This window comes from Chelonoidis abingdonii, chromosome 5, assembly GCF_003597395.2.
Source record: "Chelonoidis abingdonii isolate Lonesome George chromosome 5, CheloAbing_2.0, whole genome shotgun sequence".
Classification (NCBI taxonomy): domain Eukaryota; kingdom Metazoa; phylum Chordata; order Testudines; family Testudinidae; genus Chelonoidis; species Chelonoidis abingdonii.
The window spans coordinates 101176361-101197606 of NC_133773.1; the positions used below are offsets into that span (position 1 = coordinate 101176361).

At 37.6% G+C, this 21246-nt stretch overlaps 2 protein-coding genes across 3 annotated transcripts in view; one reads left to right on the plus strand and one right to left on the minus strand.

Moving 5' to 3' along the window:
* Positions 1-21246, plus strand: part of RFC1 (replication factor C subunit 1) — a 71244-nt gene that overhangs the window by 37024 nt on the left and 12974 nt on the right. For both annotated transcript variants that reach the window (XM_032790725.2, XM_075066534.1), the window contains exons 5-12: positions 7649-7878; positions 11683-11757; positions 13765-13842; positions 16228-16315; positions 16434-16711; positions 18065-18172; positions 18954-19133; positions 20826-20930. In XM_032790725.2, the coding sequence (XP_032646616.1) occupies positions 7649-7878; positions 11683-11757; positions 13765-13842; positions 16228-16315; positions 16434-16711; positions 18065-18172; positions 18954-19133; positions 20826-20930 (1142 nt within the window). The remainder of the gene's footprint in view (positions 1-7648; positions 7879-11682; positions 11758-13764; positions 13843-16227; positions 16316-16433; positions 16712-18064; positions 18173-18953; positions 19134-20825; positions 20931-21246) is intronic.
* Positions 16494-21246, minus strand: part of WDR19 (WD repeat domain 19) — a 126144-nt gene continuing 121391 nt past the window's right edge. The window contains exon 37 of the mRNA XM_032790709.2: positions 16494-16579. The gene's annotated coding sequence lies outside the window, so the exon portion shown is untranslated. The remainder of the gene's footprint in view (positions 16580-21246) is intronic.

A 21246-nucleotide genomic window follows, 5' to 3' on the forward strand; every position in this document is an offset into this window, starting at 1 on the left:
ATCTGAAATAGATGAAAAACATACTGTAAAATTTAAGTATTTTAAAATTGATTGATGCAATTTTCTACTCGTTGATAGGACTATTTAATATAATAACACAATATAAATTTTTGTAAAATATCCATTTTTGTGACATCTGACACTGGTGGGAAGGATTCATATTCAAATCAATTCTCTGAAATAGTAAGTAGCAGCCCTGAATTTTATCTTTAGGCTAAAAATGACTCTGGTACAAGTTAATAAGAGTTGCTGATCATAATCTCTTAATTGTGAGAGTAAATGGACTGCTGATTTTGAAAGTATATATAATAACACATTAATTCAGAAGTTTCCATTTGTACAGTTGTGTGAATATTTTATTTGAAAAAAGTTTTATTAAGTATGGCATTTCTGGAGGTAAAGCATACTTTAAAAGAATTGATTGGTTTTGAAACTTTTTTCAACAAAAAATTAAGAGCAATTATAAAGTAACTATTAATTATATTTGGTGCTCTATTTGTTTCAGTTTAAAGTGAACAAAAAGTGTATTAAAGGCTATACAGTTTTGTTCCAATCCTCTGAAATGTATAAATGTCATATTTAGAACATGTAGTTGCTCCAGATTTTGGGTCTGATCGTGGAAAAGCATACAGGTAGTCTGTACGTTATTATCCCCTTTCGCTCTTTTGGAACTTTTAAGCGTTCCAAGATCGAACCTTCCATCTCCCTGGAGGAATGTGCTAGAGAGAGACAATCTTCATTGAGTGGCCTTTGATCACATCTGTGTTAACTTCTCCAATAAAGTGGTGACATAGGATTGAAATTTGAATAGCTTGGGGGTTGGTAGCTTTATATTTTTATTATCACATTGCCTTGACATTTCATTTTAGACAGAAGCTCTAACAGTGTTAGTTTAAAGTGCATGTTTGTAGTGCATTTAGAGTCAAATTGTATGTTGAGAAACTGAATGTAAAACAAATCTATAGAACTATAAAGGCCAGTTTCTGAAGCCTGGAGTTACTGTTGGACCATTTCAGGTTTGGGTGTTTTTTTAAATGTTGTGAATAGTGGGAAAATTACATTTCCTAAGTCAAATATGGCATCTGGTTTTAATAACTTTTAAAAAAAAATTTAAATTTTTATGTTTAATGTTAATGTTGATCAGTTTTTAAATTTAATAGGCAAATACAACTACTGATGGTTTGTTCATTTACTCTGTTTAAAACCTCAATGGTTTTGAATATAACTTTTTACTTATAGTTTTGTTTAAAAGGAGAACACTGAAAATCTACAAAACTATTTAACAAATATAGTCCTATCTTATTAAGTGATGTATCAACTACTGGTCAATCAAATTTAGCTGCATTAGGTCGATTTAAATATGAATGTGTCCACACAACCAACCCCGTTCCGTTGACCTAAAGAGCTCTTAAAATTGACTCTGTACCCCTCCCCGGTGAGGGGATAGCGCTAAAATCGACTTTGCTGGGTTGAATTTCGGGTAGTGCTGACGCCAATTGACGGTATTGGCCTCTGGGAGCTATCCAAGTGCTCCATTGTGACTGCTCTGGACACCACTTTGAACTCTGATGCACTAGCTAGGTACACAGGAAAAGCCCTGGGAACTTTTTGAATTTCATTTCCTGTTTGGTCAGCGTGGCGAGCTCAGCAGTACAGGTGACCATTGTAGAGCATAGAATGTTTCTATGCTCCCCCTATCATCCCCGTCCCTGAGGTTATTGCAGATTAGAAGGCAAAAAAAACGCACTCGTGATGACATGGTTTCCGAGCTCATGCAGTCCTCCCGCACTGATAGGGTACAGCTTAATGCATGGAGGCATTCAGTGGTAAAGACCAGGAAAGAATTAAGTGAGCGCGAAGAGCGGAGGCAGGACGCAATGCTGAAGCTAATGGGGGAGCAAATGAACATGATGAAGTCTGTTGGAGCTGCAGGAAAGCCAACAAAAGCACAGACCCCTGCTGCATCCACTGTCTAACCACCTCCCCATGTTCCATAGCCTCTTCACCCGGATGCCCAAGAATGCAGGGAGTGTGGGAGGAAGGAGGCTCTAGGTACCCAGCCACTCCACTCCAGAGGATGGCCCAAGCAACAGAAAGCTGTCATTCAAACAGTTTGATTTTTAGTGTGGCTACAATGAGCAATGTGGCCTTGTCCTTCTCTTCTCTCCACCCAACTGTTATCTCATATATATATTTTTTTAATTAATAAAGAAAGAATGCATGGCTTCAAAACAATAGTTACTTTATTTCAAAGGGGGGAGGATGGTTGGCTTACAGGGAATTAAAATCAACAAAGGGGGCAGGTTTGCATCAAGGAGAAACACACACACAACTGTCACACCGAAACCTGGCCAGTCATGCAACTGGTTTTCAAAGCCTTTCTGATGTGCAGCTTGCCTTACTGTGCTCTTCTAATCGGCCTGGTGTCTGGCTGCCCAAAATTGGATGCCAAGCAATTTGCCTCATCTTCCCACGCCACCATAAACATCTCCCCCGTACTCTCACAGATATTATGGAGGACATAGCAAGCGGCAATAACAATGGGAATGTTGGTTGCGCTGAGGTCTGACAAACAGTACCAGCGAGCTTTTCAATGTCGAAAGGCACATTCTGCTACCATTCTGCACTTGCTCAGCCTATAATTGAACTGCTCCTTACTACTATCCAGGCTTCATGAACGGATCTCCCGAGCTCGTTGCTGGAGAGCAGGAGAGCAGAGTTAGCGGTGGATGACGACGGTTAGTAGACCTACTGCACAGTGTGCGAAGGCAAGGAGCTGCTGCTGTGTAGCAATGCCAGCTGTTGCAGGTGCTTCTGTGTCGAATGCTTGGAGGTCCGGGTAGGGCAAGGTGCCAAGGCAAAACATCAAGAGCCCTGGATCTGTTACATGTGTCAGCCACAGAAGTGCTATGGGGTGTTACAGCACCGACCGGACTGGAATGTACGGCTGCAAGACTTCTTCACCAGTGACAAAGGACAGGAATATGATGCACCTAAAATCTAAAAAGGCCCGCACGTTTCCCAGAGTCGCTATCCTTGGTAACAGAACGTCAGTGATTGCATTGGCAATCTGGATCACAGCAGCCCCCACAGTAGACTTGCCCACAACAGCAGCAGTGATGGTGAGCTGAGCGGGCTCCATGCTTGCCGTGGTATGGCGTCTGCATGGGTAACCCAGGAAGAAAGGCAAGAAATGGTTGTCTGTCATTGCTTTCACGGAGGGAGGGGCGACTGATGTACTCAAAACCACCTGTGACAATGTTTTTGCCCCATCAGGCATTGGGAGCTTAATCCAGAATTCCAGTGGGCAGTGGGAACTGTGGGATAGCTACCCGTAGTGCACTGCTCCGTAAGTGAATGCTACCCACGGTAGTGAGGACGCACTCTGCTGACTTAATGCGCTTAGTGTGGACATACACAATTAACTGTATAAGATCGACCTAATTTCATAGTGTAGATATACCCACAGACTGGAGAATAAGACATAAGGATAAACCACATGAAAGACCATAGTACCTCATCTAAATTGTAAATTCATTGGGACAGGGACTTTTTGTGTTTGTATAATGCCTAGCACAATAGAACTCTGGTGCATAACAGCTTCTAAGTGCTGTTGTTGCAAATAAATAATTTCGTGGTGATTAACATTAAGAGGGAGTTTTAAAACTTAGCTTTGTGTTTATAAGATCTGTCCAAAACACACTATAATTATGTACACGTAATATAATCTTAATAACAAAAGAATTTATGCTATTGTTAATTTTGACCTGTTTCAGAGTTTTTAATGCTGCAGTATGCCTGTCTGTTTTAAAGTAATTCTACCATATTAAACTTACTATTTGCATTATGATAATACATGGAGACCCCAGCAGAGATCAGAGCCAAATACTATACAAATATATAATAAAGTCCCTGCGTCAAATAGTTTACACTCTAAATGGAAAATTAGAAAGGGAGTGCGAGATGATAATCCATTATACCAACTGGGAACTGAGGTACAGAGAAACTAAGTAATTTGTCCAAGATAAGGCTGGAAGTTTGAGACCAAGCCAGGATTTGAATTACTTATGATTGTAATCTCTGTGTGACAGGGATGCTTTTATCTTGTTTGTACAGTGCCTAGCACGATGGAGTCCGCCTGGCCATGACTGTGGCTTGTAGTTACTACCACAATATCAATAATTACTAATAAAAAGTCTGTATCTGTTAATTTCCAGTCCAGTGTATTATTCAGAAGACTTTCTTTCTTTGGTGTTTATGATTTTATAAAGAAGGCCTGACAGATATTTTTTTTCTTCTTTTTTTTTTTTTTTTTTTACATTGGAAATTCAGAATATATGTAACTTCATGGGCACAATACCAGATGAAGAATATAATGAAATGATGACATCATAATAGATGAATAATACCTGAACAATTGAAAGAGGAAGGGATTTTTAGTTGATACCTTTGTTTTGCCTTTGTTAACACCTATTTTATTTCAATGGCTAACAAACACTTGGTAGAAAGCATGTTTCAGCACCCCTCTGACCTATCTGCCCCTTCATTAAAGGCTATGTCTACATTACAGTCTATGTTGGCAACGTTTATGTTGCTCAGGAGTGTGAATATTCTCCTACCGACATAGCTTATGGGAGAGCTCTCATTAAGTGTCTTCACCAGACATGCTGCACTGGTGCAGTTGTACCAATACTTCAGTGTTGTAATATAGACATACCTTAAGTATGAAACCTTTCATTGTATATCTGATGTCTCTAAATAGTTCTACAATAAAATAAGGCATTCCTGAAATTTCTAAGGTAAAACAACGAGCAGGAAAAATAATATTCAAGTCCTCGTTGCACATCGGAAAGATATATATATATATAAAGGCATAACCCAAAGAACAGTTAGGAAATTAAGGCAGGTCCGTGCAGGTTAGATGTGAGGAAGATATGTCAAGCCTTCCGTGGAGTGGTCAGCACATCCTCAAAGTTCAAAAGGACTGGGGCTTAGTTATTTGAAAAGAAATTAGGTAAGTTTTTACTATTTCTGAATCTCCCTTTGATAAATCATCAAGAAAATTCTCTTTTGGAAGCAAACTGGATTAGAAATAGTGATTTATTTGCCTCTGGACAGTTACTTTCATGTTTGTTAGGCTCCCCTGCATTTACATTTTCAGATGAATATGTTTTGAGGTCATAAGCACTATAAATCTGCTATTTGGTCTCAGTGTACACAGTTTGCATTTAGTAAATCTGATACTGCCTTTCCGAGCAAGGACATAATTAGTGCCTGCTTTAATTACCACCCATACTTAAAGTGCTCACACTGTAAACATGACCCCAAAGAATCAACATCCTTTTTTTAATTAAACTTCATCATATTTATCCTTTTATGTTTCTCTACTTAACAAAAGGCAATATCCGGTGTTTATATTTTTAGTCTTAAAAAAAAAAAAGTTGCAATAAGGAAGTCATCTTGTTTACTAGTATGCAGACTGTGATATCAGTGGAGAAGAGTAAGGACCCAGTTCTATTATACTGGCAGCTTTAGGGTTAAGAAAAATAAAAGTAGAAGGCGATCTGTGTTTTTTACCAGAGACAAATTAATGTAGTTATAGCTCCATTAACTGTTAGTAAGATGCACGTTTTACCCCGGAAATGCATTTTCTCGTTCAATTGAAAAATTGTAAGAAGTGAAAATAATTCTGAAATTAAATTAGTAGAACAAACAGTCTACTATTAAGATATTAAACTAGGGCAAATTAGGAGCCTAAAGCATCCAATAGCCAAATATCCTGGATATATTATATTTAGTTAAATTGAGCTTAATGGCTGTAGGAGATGTATTGTTGCCTAAAGAAAATGTATTATTGTGTTGAAAAAAGTAAACCTCTTGGTCTAGTGGCAGGGCTCTGTTCCTTTGTGTCTGAAACCCAGGTTTGATTTCTTTCTTTGATCAATTACCTTGTGGGCCAAATCAGATCTAGAACTGTTCGACTGGTGGACAAATCTTGTCTTCAGGCATTCTGTAATGATTTTTTTTGATGTAGCTTTGATAACCTAGTAGTTCCTTCCCTCACAAGCATAGCATATAGCCCTGAATAATAATCAGCCTGCCCATTTGAGGTGTTCTTTGGATACCACATAATAACAGTGTTCAATAATAGAAACCTTCCAGCTAATGTCACAAATGTTGTTACTATCACCCTCTATTGGATGGTGTGAGCGTGGAGGAAGAAACTGTAAACTGAAAAAAGGAACAGAATATGTGGATACAGAAAATCAACCCATAGGTCATAAGGACAGAAAACTGTGTAGACCTAAGAAGCACATAACCACTTACCACTGAAAATTATGTGGGATAATGTACCTTTAGGAAAGCTACTAAAGAGATGAGAGAAGTATATAACTAGCACATCAAGAGACAAGAGAGTTAGGTAATCCAGTACAGTAAGTCTCTTACATCTCTTCTATGAATTGTGTTCCCAGACCGCCTCAGATTCAGGAATCCTAATAATCATTGTGTGGATTCTTTGAATATCTGCCTATTAGAAAACTTTGATCTATTGATGAAAACAGCTAGTAGCAATGGTTTTCCTGTGAACTGATATTGAAAATGATTTAACAGAACTGTAAGGACAAAACTGTTTTAATCATTTTTATTAAAAGAGCCCTAAAGGGGAGGGAAGACCAAATCCTCACTTCATTTTTGTGGTCTGTGGGCTATTCCATACTTCTGCCAAATTTCTCTCAATTTTAATTGAAAAAGGTTTACTTTGTGGGCTCAACTCTTAAATGGCTGCTGTTCTATGTCAGAGATGGCTACATTTGTAGCCAAGGGAGAAGTAATATATTTTGTAAAGCATTTAGGGCTCTTCTGATAAAAAGGGTTAATGAATGCTGCTGCTGCTGCTGCTGCTAACACATGGACTAGTTGCTAGTTACTCTGTTATGGGCACAAAAATAAAAAAATACAAATCCCTCCCACCCCCAAACATATGATTCAAGTAGTTGTCTTGCAGATTTCCAGGAAATAAACACCCCAATCCATCTCTTGTTCCCTTGACAGTCGTACAAACCTCTGAAAGTCCTAAAATAATATCAAGTAATTTGAAGGGGCAGTAAGTAGACCGTAGAAAGCAATCCTTGGATACTCAAGTGCTGAGGGCCGTGTTAAGTAATGAAATGGAAAATAGATCAATATAATTGTGTGTGTGTGTGTGAGATATATATAATTTTACCTAAAGAGTTATGCTACAAAAGACCTTTTATCTTAATATCCTGCTGTTTTAAAAGTGATGGTGTAGCTCTTCTAAGGAAGAGGTCTGAGAGTCAGGAGACCTTGATTCTGTTGCCAAGTCTCCATGCTTCAGTTTCCCATCTGTAAAATGGGGATGCATAACTTTTATAAAGTTCTTTTGGAGACAGGTTCTGTGTGAGTACAAAGTAGTAGTAAATAATTTGTATGTAAAAATACCCTACATTTAATTATGGAAGTGTTGCTTTGAGCTTTTTTTAAATGAACATTTGACATTTTGTAACATTTGCAAAGATGTAAGGTGAAGAATTGACAAACTTGCCCCAAATAGTCTCATCAGTTACTTTATATAAGAACTTATTCAGGATATTGGTAACAGAGTGATTAAATATTTTTCCCTGTTAAGATGATGAAGGTGACTTCATTAATCAGAAGACTTCCCAGAAACCCAAGGAGAATGGAACATCAGCAAGCAGCTGTCTAGGAACAGCAGGAGTGAGAAAGGAGGATGCAAAACCACAAGCTAAAAGTAAATCTTTATCACCAATAAAATTGACGCCAACCTCAGTACTTGATTACTTTGGAACTAGTAGTGTGCAGAGATCAGAAAAGAAACTGGTAGCAAGCAAAAGAAAAGTGAGTATTCAACATATTTCTTGTTTTTTTTCTTGATGATAGCAGATCAAAATGGCTGATTTAGTGAACTTAGCGATGCAGAGCAGCCACATAACCATTTGTTCTTGACATGTCTTGCTTTAAAAGTCACTGTGGTGAGTAGTATTTTGACTAACACATCTAGATGTATCAGAAATTCTAAAAAACTTGATTATCGAATTATATTTTTCTCTTTGAATAGATCATTCAACATGAAAATAGTTGTTGTTTAACTGTGCTTCGCAATAGTGCCCTAATATATGTAGTAATCTTGTTTTACAAGGTTTTTTGATTTGTAGACTTTTGTGAAATCAATTAATGAATCATAAGTAATAAGCAAAATTTTGTTAAACTAGTGATTATTAAAACATAAGTTTTGGTGCATGGAGAGGGATAAAATTTCTGAAGAGTTCCTTCATATTGTAGGAAACAAATTTTAGAATACTGAGGGCATGTTTACACTTGCAGATGTAGAGTGCTTTGAGTTAAACCAGCCTTTGTGGAGCACAGTAGGGAAAGTGCTGGAGTCTGTCCACACTGACAGCTGACAGCTCACTGGCATGGCCACATTAGCAGCTCTTGCAACGGCCACAGAGAGCAGTGCATTGTGGTAGTTATCCCAGCATGCAAGTGGCTGCAACGTACTTTTGAAATGAGGGGGGTGAGGTGGAGTGTGACAGGAAGTGTGTTGTGTGTACGGGGGGAGAGAGTAAGTTTTTGGGGAGCTGAGAGCATGTAAGTTCAGACAACAACAGACACCCCCATACCCCCAGGCTTCTCTCTCTCACACAGTGTTCCACAGTAATGGTTGCTTTGTCTCAGAGAAGATAAGCATGCCAGCTGTCAGAAAACAGAGCTTTCAAAGGGCATATTGGCATGCGTGCAGTGATTCCAAAACAATGACAAGAGTGATCACTTGATTATGGGATGCTTCCGGAGGCTGATCAGAGCTCAGTAATGCAACACCTTGTTCACGCTGATGCCTGGGCATTTCAGCCAACGCGCACCAAGTGTTAATCTTCTCGCTGAGGTGGAGTACCAGGAGCGCTCTAGCCCTGGAGTCAGAGCACTCTACGTGCCTTGCCAGTGTGGATGGGTAGGGAGCTAGGGTGCCTGGGGCTGCTTTAATGCGTTCTAACTCACAAGTGTAGCCAAGCCCTAAGAAAACAAAGCTTTAATTAAACAATGGGAGAAATTCAAGTTGTAAGTATACTTACTTTAGAATAACACCAGCAAAATGGAGGTCAGCAATTTGCTAGCCTCTGCTCCTCTCCAACACTCTGAAGAAGTGTAGAAGAGCCACTAATCTTACAAATGGTGTTATAACGTTAAATAACTATCAGTGGTCCCATTTCTCTTTAGTTTCTATTACTTATCAGGCTTTTTAAAAAAGTAAAACACGTTCTTACCAAGTTGAAGTTTTTTTCCTTAAACACCTGTACGTTTATTTTACACGTGTAAAGAGAAACCTAATAAATAGGGCTGTCAATTAATCGCAGTTAACTCGCGATTAACTCAAAAAATTGAGATTTTAAAAATTCATTGCAATTAGTCGCACTGTTAATAGAATACCAATTGAAATTTATTAAATATTTTCAGATGTTTTTCTGCATTTTCAAATATATTGATTTCTATTACAATACAATTCAAAGTGTGCAGTGCTCACTATATTTATTACCTTTATTACAAATATTTGCACTGTAAAAATGATAATCAAAAGATAGTATTATTCAGTTCATCTCATACAAGTACTGCAGTGCAATCTCTTTTATCATGAAAGTGCAACTTACAAATGTAGATTTTTTGTGTGTGTATTACATAACTGCTGTCAAAAACAAAAGAAAATGTAAAACTTCAAAGCCTACAAGTCCACTCAGTCTTACTTCTTCAGCCAGTTGCTAAGAGAAACAAGTTTGTTTACATTTACAGGAGATGCTGCTGCCTGCTTCTTATTTACATCACCTGAAAGTGAGAACAGGTGTTCACATGAGACTTTTGTAGCCTGTGTTGCAAGGTATTTATGTGCCAGATATGCTAAACATTTGTATGCCCCTTCATGCTTTGGCCACCATTCCAGAGGATATGCTTCCATGCTGATGATGCTCATTAAAAAACAGTGCATTAATTAAATTTGTGATTGGACCTCCTTGGGGGGAGAACTGTATGTCTTTGGCTCTGTTTTGCCCGCATTCTGCCATATATTTCATGTTGTAGCAGTCTAGGATGATCACCCAGCACATCTTTTGTTTGAAGAACACCTTTCACAGCAGAGTTGACAAAATGCAAAGAAGATACTAATGTGAGATTTCTAAAAATAGCTACAGCACTCAACCCAAGGTTTAAGAATCAGAAGTGCCTTCCAAAATCTGAGAGGGTCGAGGTGTGGAGCATGTTTTCAGAAATCCTAAAAGAGCAGCACTCAGATAAGAAAACTACAGAACCCGAACCACCAAAAAATAAAATTAACCTTCTGCTGGTGGCATCTGACTCAGATAATGAAAATGGACATTCATTGGTCCGTTTTGCTTTGAATCGTTATTGAGCAGAACCCATCAGCATGGACGCATGTCCTATGGAATGGTGGTTGAAGATGAAGGGATATATGAATCTTTAGTGCATCTGGCACGTAAATATCTTGCGATGCCGACTGCAACAATGCCATGCAAACGTCTGTTCTCACTTTCAGGTGACATTGTAAATAAGTGAGCAGCATTATCTCCTGCAAATTGTAACCACATTTGTTTGTCTGAATGATTGGGTGAAGTAGGACTGAGTGGACTTGTAGGCTCTAAAGTTTTACATTGTTTTATTTTTCAATGCAGTTATTTTTTTGGTCATAACTCTACATTCATAAGTTCAACTTCCATGATAAAGAGACTGCACTACAATACTTGTTTGAGGTGAATTGAAAAATATATCTTTGGGTCTTTTTACAGTGCAAATATTTGTAATAAAAATTAAATATGAAGTGAGCACTATATACTTCGTATTCTGTGTTGTAATTGAAATCACTATATTTGAAAATGTAGAAACCATCAAAAAATTTAAATAAATGGTATTCCATTATTGTTTAACAACACGATTAATCACGATTAATTTTTATTGCTTGACAGCCCTACTAATAAGAATTTTCTCACAATTCCAGTCCTACGTGGAGAGGTTTATTGTACTATCAGTAAACTGTCTGAAATGCTCAATAAAAAGCCAAGAACACTAGAGAATTTTATCAGCTTGAATTTCCAAAAATTATTTGACTTCAAATTGAAAATCTTTAATGCTTGTGAAAGGGTGCCAGCCTGAGAGAAATGGCATGTAAAGTTCTGTTTATGAACAGAATGTATACAGGGTGCATAGGCAGCAGCACAGACTTCCCTGTATTGCCCTGCCATTATGTTTGAACCAGAGGGAAATGGGGAGAGGGGGTAGTTCATATTCCACATACAACCTAATCAGTGACTTTTCTCTTCTGAACTTGGGAACAAGGATGCCTATTAAAGCCAGGTGATGTGAACTGATATCAGCTTGGAAATAAGTGAGGCCACTTAATTTCATTTGGTATTCTGAATGGGAGCTGTTAACCTGGGATGGATTCAGATTAGTGAGGTATGAGTAAAATGCTCATTCCCATTCCCAATTCTTTTAGCCATTGTCGTGCTGGTATGTAACCAGATTATTCTAGAAACATATACTCTTCGTGATTAATACAACTGTATCTCATAGTAGCTTTATAGATAATGGCAAAAACTGGAACTATTGATTTTTTGTTTTTCTTTCTTTGAAATGCAGCCTTCACAAAGCAGAGATTCATTGCTAGAAGATGAGGCCATTGCTAAGCAACTTCAGTTAGAGGAAGATTCAGAGGTAAACTTTGTAAACATGTTGTCCTGGCTCTCTGCTGCCCAAATTGATGAATCCTCTTTAAAAGCCTTTGCTTGACAACAAAAATAACTGGGTTGTGTTTTGTGTTGAGCAATTCCATGAATTTGCTGCTGTATTGGCTTGGAAAGGGAAAACCGATTTTATGTCTTAAAAAAAAATATTTCAATAATAAAGTTCATATATGTGAGGTTATTTTGTGCATATTATTTTAGTATTGTGAATGTAGCCATATCTACCCTAACCTCTGCCTCCCTATATCCCTCCCCCACACCCTTTATCTGTTGCTGTTGACCCCTCCCTTTCAAATCTGATCTTCATTCCTACTCCCTTATATATCTCTCTGTCTCTAATGCATACTCCATCTCAAAAGAGATCGCTGCCATCCATGACCATTTCATTTGATCGTATCTTGATTTCCATGCACTCCTGGAAATCTATAGCATTCTTATGCATGGTACTGTATTTAACTTTATAAACACCAGATGAATCTATTTTATATTGGGGGAATCCATACCTGTCAAAATATGTTTTTTTCTTCTTTGAAGGGAAGATCGGCTGGAAATGTGTAATGCATAAGCATCATGTGAAGTAAATGTTTATAATTTATATACATTTTAAAAGAATGTATCCTCTTTGACTTTGCCAGAAACTAATATTCTAATAGGGTTAACTTTTGATATGAAATAGTCTGTTTTAGGAAAAACCACTCACATTTTCTTTAAATTCCTAACACCTCTAGCACCACCACTCCCTTACACAAGAAATGTAACAGAGATGCTCTGCTGATACAGTTTGTGTATCTTCACCTTAAATGGCTCATTTACATTGATGATACTGTTGTCTGTCTTTTTTTCTTCTTTCTGCTGGAAGCAGGGAAGATAGATGCCATTCATCAGCTTCAGAGTACTACCGGTGTTATGGTTACATAGAAAATAGTCCCTGTGGTATACTGGGACTTATGAAGTCATCTATTTGAATCAGGCAGGAAGGGCATGTTTGATCTTACATTAGGACAGTTTACTTGCTGTTGTAAAAAGATTTGATTTGTAATGTGGAATACAGCTATTATCAATAAACACCTTAGTCAGGAAGAACACATTTTTGCCCTAAGGCACAATATTAAATGATAATATGGTAACGCGGATGCCTGTCACTGTTGTAGATGTTGCATTTATTGCATTAGGAACAAATGAAGGAAAATCTAACTAGGCTTTGTTTTTATTTGGCACAAGTTAATAAGTAATTGCAAATGGAATCTGAGGAAATGCGTGGACCTGGACTTTCTTTTTTTTTTACTGGAGGAAATCCATTTTGTTGAAATTGCTACTTATATTTTTCAGCTGGACTTGCATCTGTCTAATATGTCAGACAGTTGCTAAAATGCACTGAAGAGCCAGGCAAAGGTCAGGGGCTATATTTGTAAAAATCTACTCTCTTGAAATAAGAGAACTGGCATTAAGATGACCACTTTCATTGTGGGGATGTGATAATACAGAACATGCTTTGTTTCTGACACCAGTTCTGAAAGAGGATCTTTGAAATCTGCAGGGAGCTCCCCAGTAACAGGTTGTCAGTAGTGAGATCCTGACTTCCTTTCAGATTTTAGTTGTGTAATGCATTAACAAAGTTGTTCCATAATAAAAGTATTCGAAGAGACAGCAAGTTTTGTTAATGAAATTGCACAATTCTATTCCTCTATATCTAGGTAGTTTGTCTCTTTGTATAGTGGGTTGTTGCATTACAAATAGCCTTTCACTGAGCTGAATACTGTCGCTGCACTTGAGGAAAACAAGTCATTTTGTAGCATTTTGTAGAAATCCAGTGCAGCAGGATTCCCTCTGGGTGGGATATTTGATTAAAACTGCATATTGTCGTGGTTCATTTGGTCAGTGAATTTTTGATCTTGAACAAGAGGCAGTGGCATTTTATACAACCTATCTTTAGTTTAATTTCTTTGACAAAAACCTGGATATTCTCTTTTCTTTACAGCTAGAGAGACAGCTGCATGAGGATGAAGAATTTGCCAGAACTCTAGCCATGTTGGATGAAACACCAAAGAAAAAAAAGGTTAATTATTTTATAAGCTTTGTTTTAAAAATGAAAATATTTTTAAAACATTTTTGTGACTCTGGATTGCACTGTATCTTTTTGTTTAAAAAAAACCCACTACATCTTTTGACCATGTATGTATTTTATGGAAATCCATGGGGAGGCATTCTTGAAAGAAACATTAAGTTGTGGAATTGAAAAGGTCATGCCCACTTTTCCTTCCTCTTGGTTTGTTCTTCCCTCCGCTCAATAAGCACTGTTCTCTCTCAATATCAGCAGATGTGTTGCTTTTTATCCTTGTAGTTGAATGGGTTGTCTGCTTCTTTTGAAACTTACTGTTTTCTGTTGGTGGCTAGTGAGTGCATCAGAACAAATCTCCTTACTAGCCCCTTCACTGATAGAGTTCTTGACCTATGTCACAATTGTAGTTTTTCACATTGCTGTCTAGCATGCTAACGCTGAGACTTATCCCAAGATTAAAGAGTACATCAGGTGATAATCATATGATCTCACTTTGTATTGTCTGACAAAATATGATTTTAATAAATGGTACTTTATTGGAAAAGAAAATTGGACAACTAGCAGTTCATTATCACCCTCTGTATCTCTTCAGAATTAGAAATCTCTCCAGTGTAACTCATCATTGAGTTGTCTTCTTTTATATTTGCTTGAATGCTGACTTCTAGTTGTGGGGGATCCCTTTGCTATAGTTTTACTGTTAAGAGGATAGCAAAACTTAGGCTGTGTGTACACTTAAACCACTGCAATGGCATAGCTGCATATGTGCTGCTGTAGCGTGTCAGTGCAGACCCTCACTACTGTGATGGGAGCAGTTCTCTTGTCATTATGGTAAATTTGTCTCTCGTAGGGGCAGTAGCTAGGTCAAAGAAGGAATTCTTCCATTGACCTAGTGCTGTCTACAGGAGGTTAGATCAGCTCAACTACTTTGCTCCAGGCTGTGGATTTTTCACATCCCCAAATGACTAGCTGGCTTGACCTAACTTTTTAGTGTAGACCTGGCCTTAGTTTTGAAACTGATTTGTGAAGTTGGAGTTTTGCAGTTTGTGGTTGATTGAGATTCACACTAAAATGTGATGCAAGAGAAGGTTAAAATTTAAGGTTAAAATAATGAAGACCGAAGTGGTTCATGTGGAAATTTTTTTTTGATTTTAAACTGAAGTTATATTGATGCTTTGAATAACATGGTGTATAGGCAATTATTTAACAAAATCTTATCAATATAGAATGGAATCTTACAACAGAGGACTGAATGGTTTAGGTTCTGTTATCTTCTTACCAGTTTCCTATCATATGTAGGTTCCCACTTTAATTCAGCCCAGATAGTAGGCTGTTTGGTGATTTACTACTTAAGGTGAAATTGAGTTGCTGATCTAAAGTGAGGGTCCACATCGCAAAACCACCACCTTATTTGTTACTGACTAGCATGAACGTTGGCAATCTCAACAGAGAAGCCAAGGATTAGTTGGACATAAAAAAATGAAATTCTCTCTCACCCCTAAAGGTGTGGGCCCTCTGCTTTAGGATACCTGATACGTGAATATCTGGCATTGCCCGCCAGTGTTAAAACATACATAAAAATAAGATTGATTTTGAAACAAATCACACATTCAAATTGAAAATAGGCCAGATGTAAATTAGAAAGAGGACACCTACCCATGCTTTAGAGTACATGGGATTATTGCCTTTCAGCTAGTTAGCAGTAATCATTTTTGAAGTTAATAAATGAAAGCACAAAGTCCTATTTTTCCTAAGCTTCCCAAATGAACTAACGAGAGCCAAATTTTGCCATCATAAGTTTTAGGTATATGTCTCCCGTTGGCATAAGGGGGAGTTGGGTGCATGCATGAGGGCAGAATTTGACCCTAAAAAGCTCATCTGCTTAGATATCCTTTCCAAAAGTGTATGTAATAAATCCTGTTCTAACCAGTGGCGCGGCTAACCTTTTAAGCAGTGGCATTCAGACCCCAAATACAGCTTTCAGAAATTGAGAGGGATGTTTTGAACCTGCAGAAATCTAATTTAACTACTGGTTAGAGCAGGATTAGGCAACCTATGGCACGTGCGCTGAAGGTGGCACGCGAGCTGATTTTTCAATGGCCCTCACACTGGCCACCGGTCTGGGGGGCTCTGCATTTTAATTTAAATGAAGTTTCTTAAATATTTTACAAACCTTATTTACTTTACTTACAACAACAGTTTAGTTATATATTATAGATTTATAGAAAGAGACCTTCTAAAAACATTAAAATGTATTACTGGTACGCAAAACATTAAATTAGAGTGAATAAATGCAGACTCGGCACACCACTTCTGAAAGGTTGCCGACCCCTGGGTTAGAGCATGTAAATTTCTTATTCTGGTATTTTGTTCATGTTCGTTTAGGCTCGAAAAGATCCAGAAGAGAAGCTAACCATTTCGACTACCAAGACTAGTTCAAACACAACAGAAAAATGTAAACCGTCTCAAAAAGGTAACGCTAGCATACAGAAAAATCGTAGCACTCACTAATCTATAATATGAAAAGGTTCTCCTGTTAACACACACTTTTTTTCCCCTCTCTTTTTCTGGGGGAAACGCCAACTCAACAGATGACGCAAGGAATTGTAGTGCAAAGGAACAAACTAAATCTGAAAGTACAAGACCATCTTGTCCACATCCAGAAACGTCTGTTGGTAAAGCTGTGGAGTCAGAGAATAGAACCTTGCCTTTGAAACCTAGCTGTAAGCTGGTGGCTCTGAAACAAAAAGAAGAGAGCAATAAAAAGGAGAGAGACACTCTCAGTGCAGTGACAAAAGAAAAAATCATTTCAGGAAAGGAAGAGACGAGAACGCCAAAGAAACGGAAAGTTTCTCCCCAAAAGCCTGAGGTAGGAACCTTTCATGAGGAGTTCACCAGGGCTAGGTGCTGACACTAGAATATGAATGGTTTTGTTTTTTCTTTTTACTATCCTCTTTATCTAACTATTGTTGCTGGGCAATATGTTTGCCTTTGAGTTTCCTGAAGAAATTCTAATTTCAGGAAGTCAAATTTCTCGTGAGGTTTTAAGTTTCCAATAAGCATGCCAAAGGCAAGTAAAAAGTTAGCTGGAGGAATATTGATAAAATGAGGCTAAGAATTAACAGATCTAATTAACAAGCACTTCTTCTTAAAGGGCATATATACACAGAAAGATCACATTAAAAAGTTCTGTGGAAGAAAGCAATTATCTGAATAGCTACATAGTGCAGAAATTGGAGGTGAGGGGGAGTTAGTGGTGAGTGAGGGCTTTCTTGGTGCCCAAAGAGATCCCAGAAGTGGATGGCTTTTTGAATCTTTGGTATGGAAATATATTGTTAACAGAAAACAACTAATGTTAATTTCTTTATCTCCTAGACACCTAGACTTTATTATTTATGATGTGCTTGGTGCTATACATGATACAGATATGAAGATTGTTCTTGCTGTATTCTCGATGACGGGATGCACTAGGTGACACAGGAGCAAGTTCATTTAGATTACATGTTAATAAATATATAATAAATGCAGACTTAAGCACTGCATAGTCAGCTTTTCAACAATTCCCACCTTTTCTTGTTTTTAATCCTAGACACTGAAATGTGAGAAGCATCTGCTAATTTTAAATTACCAATAGTAAAATGTTGATTTGAGAAATGATTCTGAAGAGCATTTCCCACCTCCCCACTCCCAGCAGCTGAAAATGGCAAATACTGTCTCTAAAGTTTTACATGCTTAACCAAAATCATCCCCTGTGTTTGTGCAGAGAAATAGACAATATTGCATTTATGAGGAGAAAGGCCTGGATTCTCTCATAGGTCTTTTTTAACTTTTATTTTTTTTATGAATAAAAGGCTGACTCATCTGAAGCATAGCAAAATATGTTGGTCATGTGTATCAATTTAGGGTATGTCTACACATGAAAATTATTCTGGATTAAGATAGGATTAAGTGGATAGTTATTCCCTATTAACTCCATGTCTCGACAAGCCCTAACATAAACAGTGAATTACTTTTCACACATTTAAAGAGGGGTGCTGTAGTACTGTAGAGTTAGTTTCCTTTTGTAAAGACCTATGTTGCTGCTAGTTACATGTCAGCATTTAAAAATAAGTGCTAGGGTTTGCTTCTCCTTTAATGTGCAAAAAGCTATTTGGAAACTTTAAAGAAAGTAGAGCCTGAGTTTGATTGTTTCCTTGCTTATAGTAAATTTCTTCTTTCAAAGTCTATCAGTCCTGAGGACTCTGAAAAGAAACGAGTCAACTACCAGGCATATCGAAGCTTCCTTAATCGAGAGGGTCCAAAAGCACTAGGTTCCAAAGAGATACCACAAGTAAGTCCCAGTTTGGCTGTAGAAGAATTACACCATTTTGTGGGTGTAATATTGATGTATATTAAGGGCCTCCAGATATAAATTACCTAAGACAAGTCCCAGCTAAGAAATATTTTGAGAATAGATTTCTAATCTGTAAAATATGCACTAGAAACTGCAGTTTTTGTGGTGTTGAAAAATGCTTGTGAAAATAGGTTGTTGGGTTCTACAGTTTCTCATGTTGTTGAGCTCATTTCCAGGACCGCAGGATTTTGGAGCAAGCCAATTTTCTTGATCCAAGAAAAAAAGTTCCTACAAAATAAAAGCAATACCTTTTTTGTGTAAAAATAAACAGCACAAATTAAGAAACCTTAATGTCACCAACTAGAAACCCTTAGTATAATATTTGATTTATATATTGATTTTTGATGTTTATAGTGGAAAACGATTACCCTGTTCGAAGAAAGTGATTGTCAGTGGTTTGCAGTGCTTGAAGTACAGGATGTTGATGCCTATAGCAATTGAATTTACCCACTCAATTTTAGCTAAAAGCGCCAAGCATTTGATTGTTTATGGCCGCTTACAGTCTCAGCTAATGAAACAGTATTTGACAAACCAAAATCTCTGACGAAGTGGGTACTCACCCACGGAAGCTCATGCTCCAATACGTCTGTTAGTCTATAAGGTGCCACAGGACTCTTTGCTGCTTTTACAAGGTATTGAGGAAATCATTTTTGTAATGGGGAGACATTTTGTTGTAAGTGCATCAAGGGATCCTGCTTACTGTAATTTTGATTCTTAGGGAGCTGAAAACTGCTTGGAGGGCCTGACGTTCGTAATTACAGGAGTCCTGGAGTCTATTGAACGAGATGAGGCCAAGTCTTTAATTGAGCGTTATGGAGGAAAAGTGACTGGTAATGTGAGCAAGAAGACAAACTATCTCATTATGGGGCGTGACTGTGGCCAGTCTAAATGCGAGAAGGTAAGTGCTACTATGCATGATCCAAAAATGAAATGCACATGTTAATTCACTCATAGACTTTAAGGTCAGAAGGACCATCAGGATCATCTAGTCTGACCTCCTGCACATTGCAGGCCACAGAACCTCACCCATCTACTCCTTTAATAAACCTATAACTTCTAGCTGAGTTACTGAAGTCCTCAAATCATGATCTGAAGACTTCAAGTTACAAAGAATTAATCATTTACAATAGCTTAAACCTGCAAGTGACCTGTGCCCCATGTCCCAGAGGAAGGTGAAAACCCCCGGGTGTCTGTCAGTCTGACCAGGGAAAAATTTCTTCTCAACCTCAAATATGGTGAGCGGTTGGATCCTGAGCATTTTGGCAACAGCCAGACACCACCTGGGAAAGAAGTAACTCAGAGTCCTTCCCATCTAGTGTCCCATCATTGGCCATTGGGGATATTTGCTACTAGCAGTTGCAGATCAGCTACATGCCATTGTAGGCAGTCTCATCATACCATCCCCTCCATAAACTTATCAAGCTCAGTCTTGAGGCCAGTTAGGTTTTTGCCCCCACTGTTTCCCTTGGAATGCAGTTTCAGAACCTCACTCCTCTGATGGTTAGAAACCTTTTTTTCTAATTTCAAGCCTAAAATTGTTGATGGCGAGCTTATATCCAGTTGTTCTTGTGTCAACATTGGTGCTTAACTTTAAATAACTCCTCTCCCTTCCAAAACATTGTACCCATATGTAAATCATTACATCTCCCTTCCAAAACCAGACAGTTCTCCCAAAAATGCATATTCGGGGTGGGGGTGGGGGGATGAAATATTAAGTAACTTTTAGAAAAGAGAAAATGGTGTTTATTAATAGATTGTGCCTCTGTTATGACTTAAAGGTAACAGCGACTTCCTTATTTTTCTACCAGTAATGTCAATTTTTACAGTAGTTTTGAGGGCTCAGCCATACTCACATATGTACAGACAGTATATCTGATGTAGTGCACTCTTCTATATGTGAGACCAGAAATAGGCCCAAAGTTGACAGCAGTGCTAAATTACAGTGGTGCTTCTGTTACATTATGTAAAACAAATGTACATACAACACAGCATTAATATTAAAGGATTCAGACATGAATAAGTATCTTTACAATCAGTACTGAAGACATTCAATGAGCAGTAAGATGTGAGTCTAGGATAGTTCTGATTAATGTACATTGAAGGTGTGTGGTCAGACGAGAAATGAATCTGAAGGTGTAAATTAATCAGCCCCATCTGATTGTTCTCTGAAGTGTCTTTTTGCTACTTGGAATGGATATTCAAAAGTTAATTTCTATGAAAACTTAAAATTAAAAAAACCTTCCAGGTATGTAAATTAGTTTCAGGTAATTTTTTTCAAATGTCACCATTCTGTAATCTGACTATAAATCATTTAAATATCTTACTGAAATATACAATGTTTTTGTTGTTTATATTACTGCTAGAAACAACCACACATACCCTAAACTCTCTCCCTACTGTCTCATTTGTGTCAATTATAGGCTATATGTTTGGTATTCTGTTTTTAAAATTATAACTGTAATGTGAATAGACACCTATTATACAGCTTTTTAACATTGCTTGTGTTTCCAAACTTAATTACATACATAATTACTTCTGTAAAGCAGTTTAACTGCAATTGAACTAATCTTAATTATTCTTTCTGGTCTAGGCATCAACATTGGGGACAAAAATTATTCATGAGGATGACCTATTTGATCTGATTCGAACTATGCCAGGCAAAAAGTCCAAATATGAAATAGCAGCTGAAGCAGAGGTTTGTACAAAATAAACTTAATTTATTTCTTAAAGCACTGTCAGCTAATATGGTGTGTGTGTGTGTGTGTCTGCCCGTCCATCCGTCGGCAGTTTGACGGACTTTATGTAGTCACACGCTTCCATCACTCTGACTTCTCTTTGGAAGAAAATACAAGTTTTGTATTGTGGAAAAGACTTCCTTTTATTCACTTTTGCTTTGGTTTTATCAGATTTATTTTTTTTAACCTATTTAATGCACCCTCACACTCCCTCTAGTGCAGCTGCCTATCTGAGGAATGAATATATTCAGGGGAAATCTAATAAATTTAATAAAT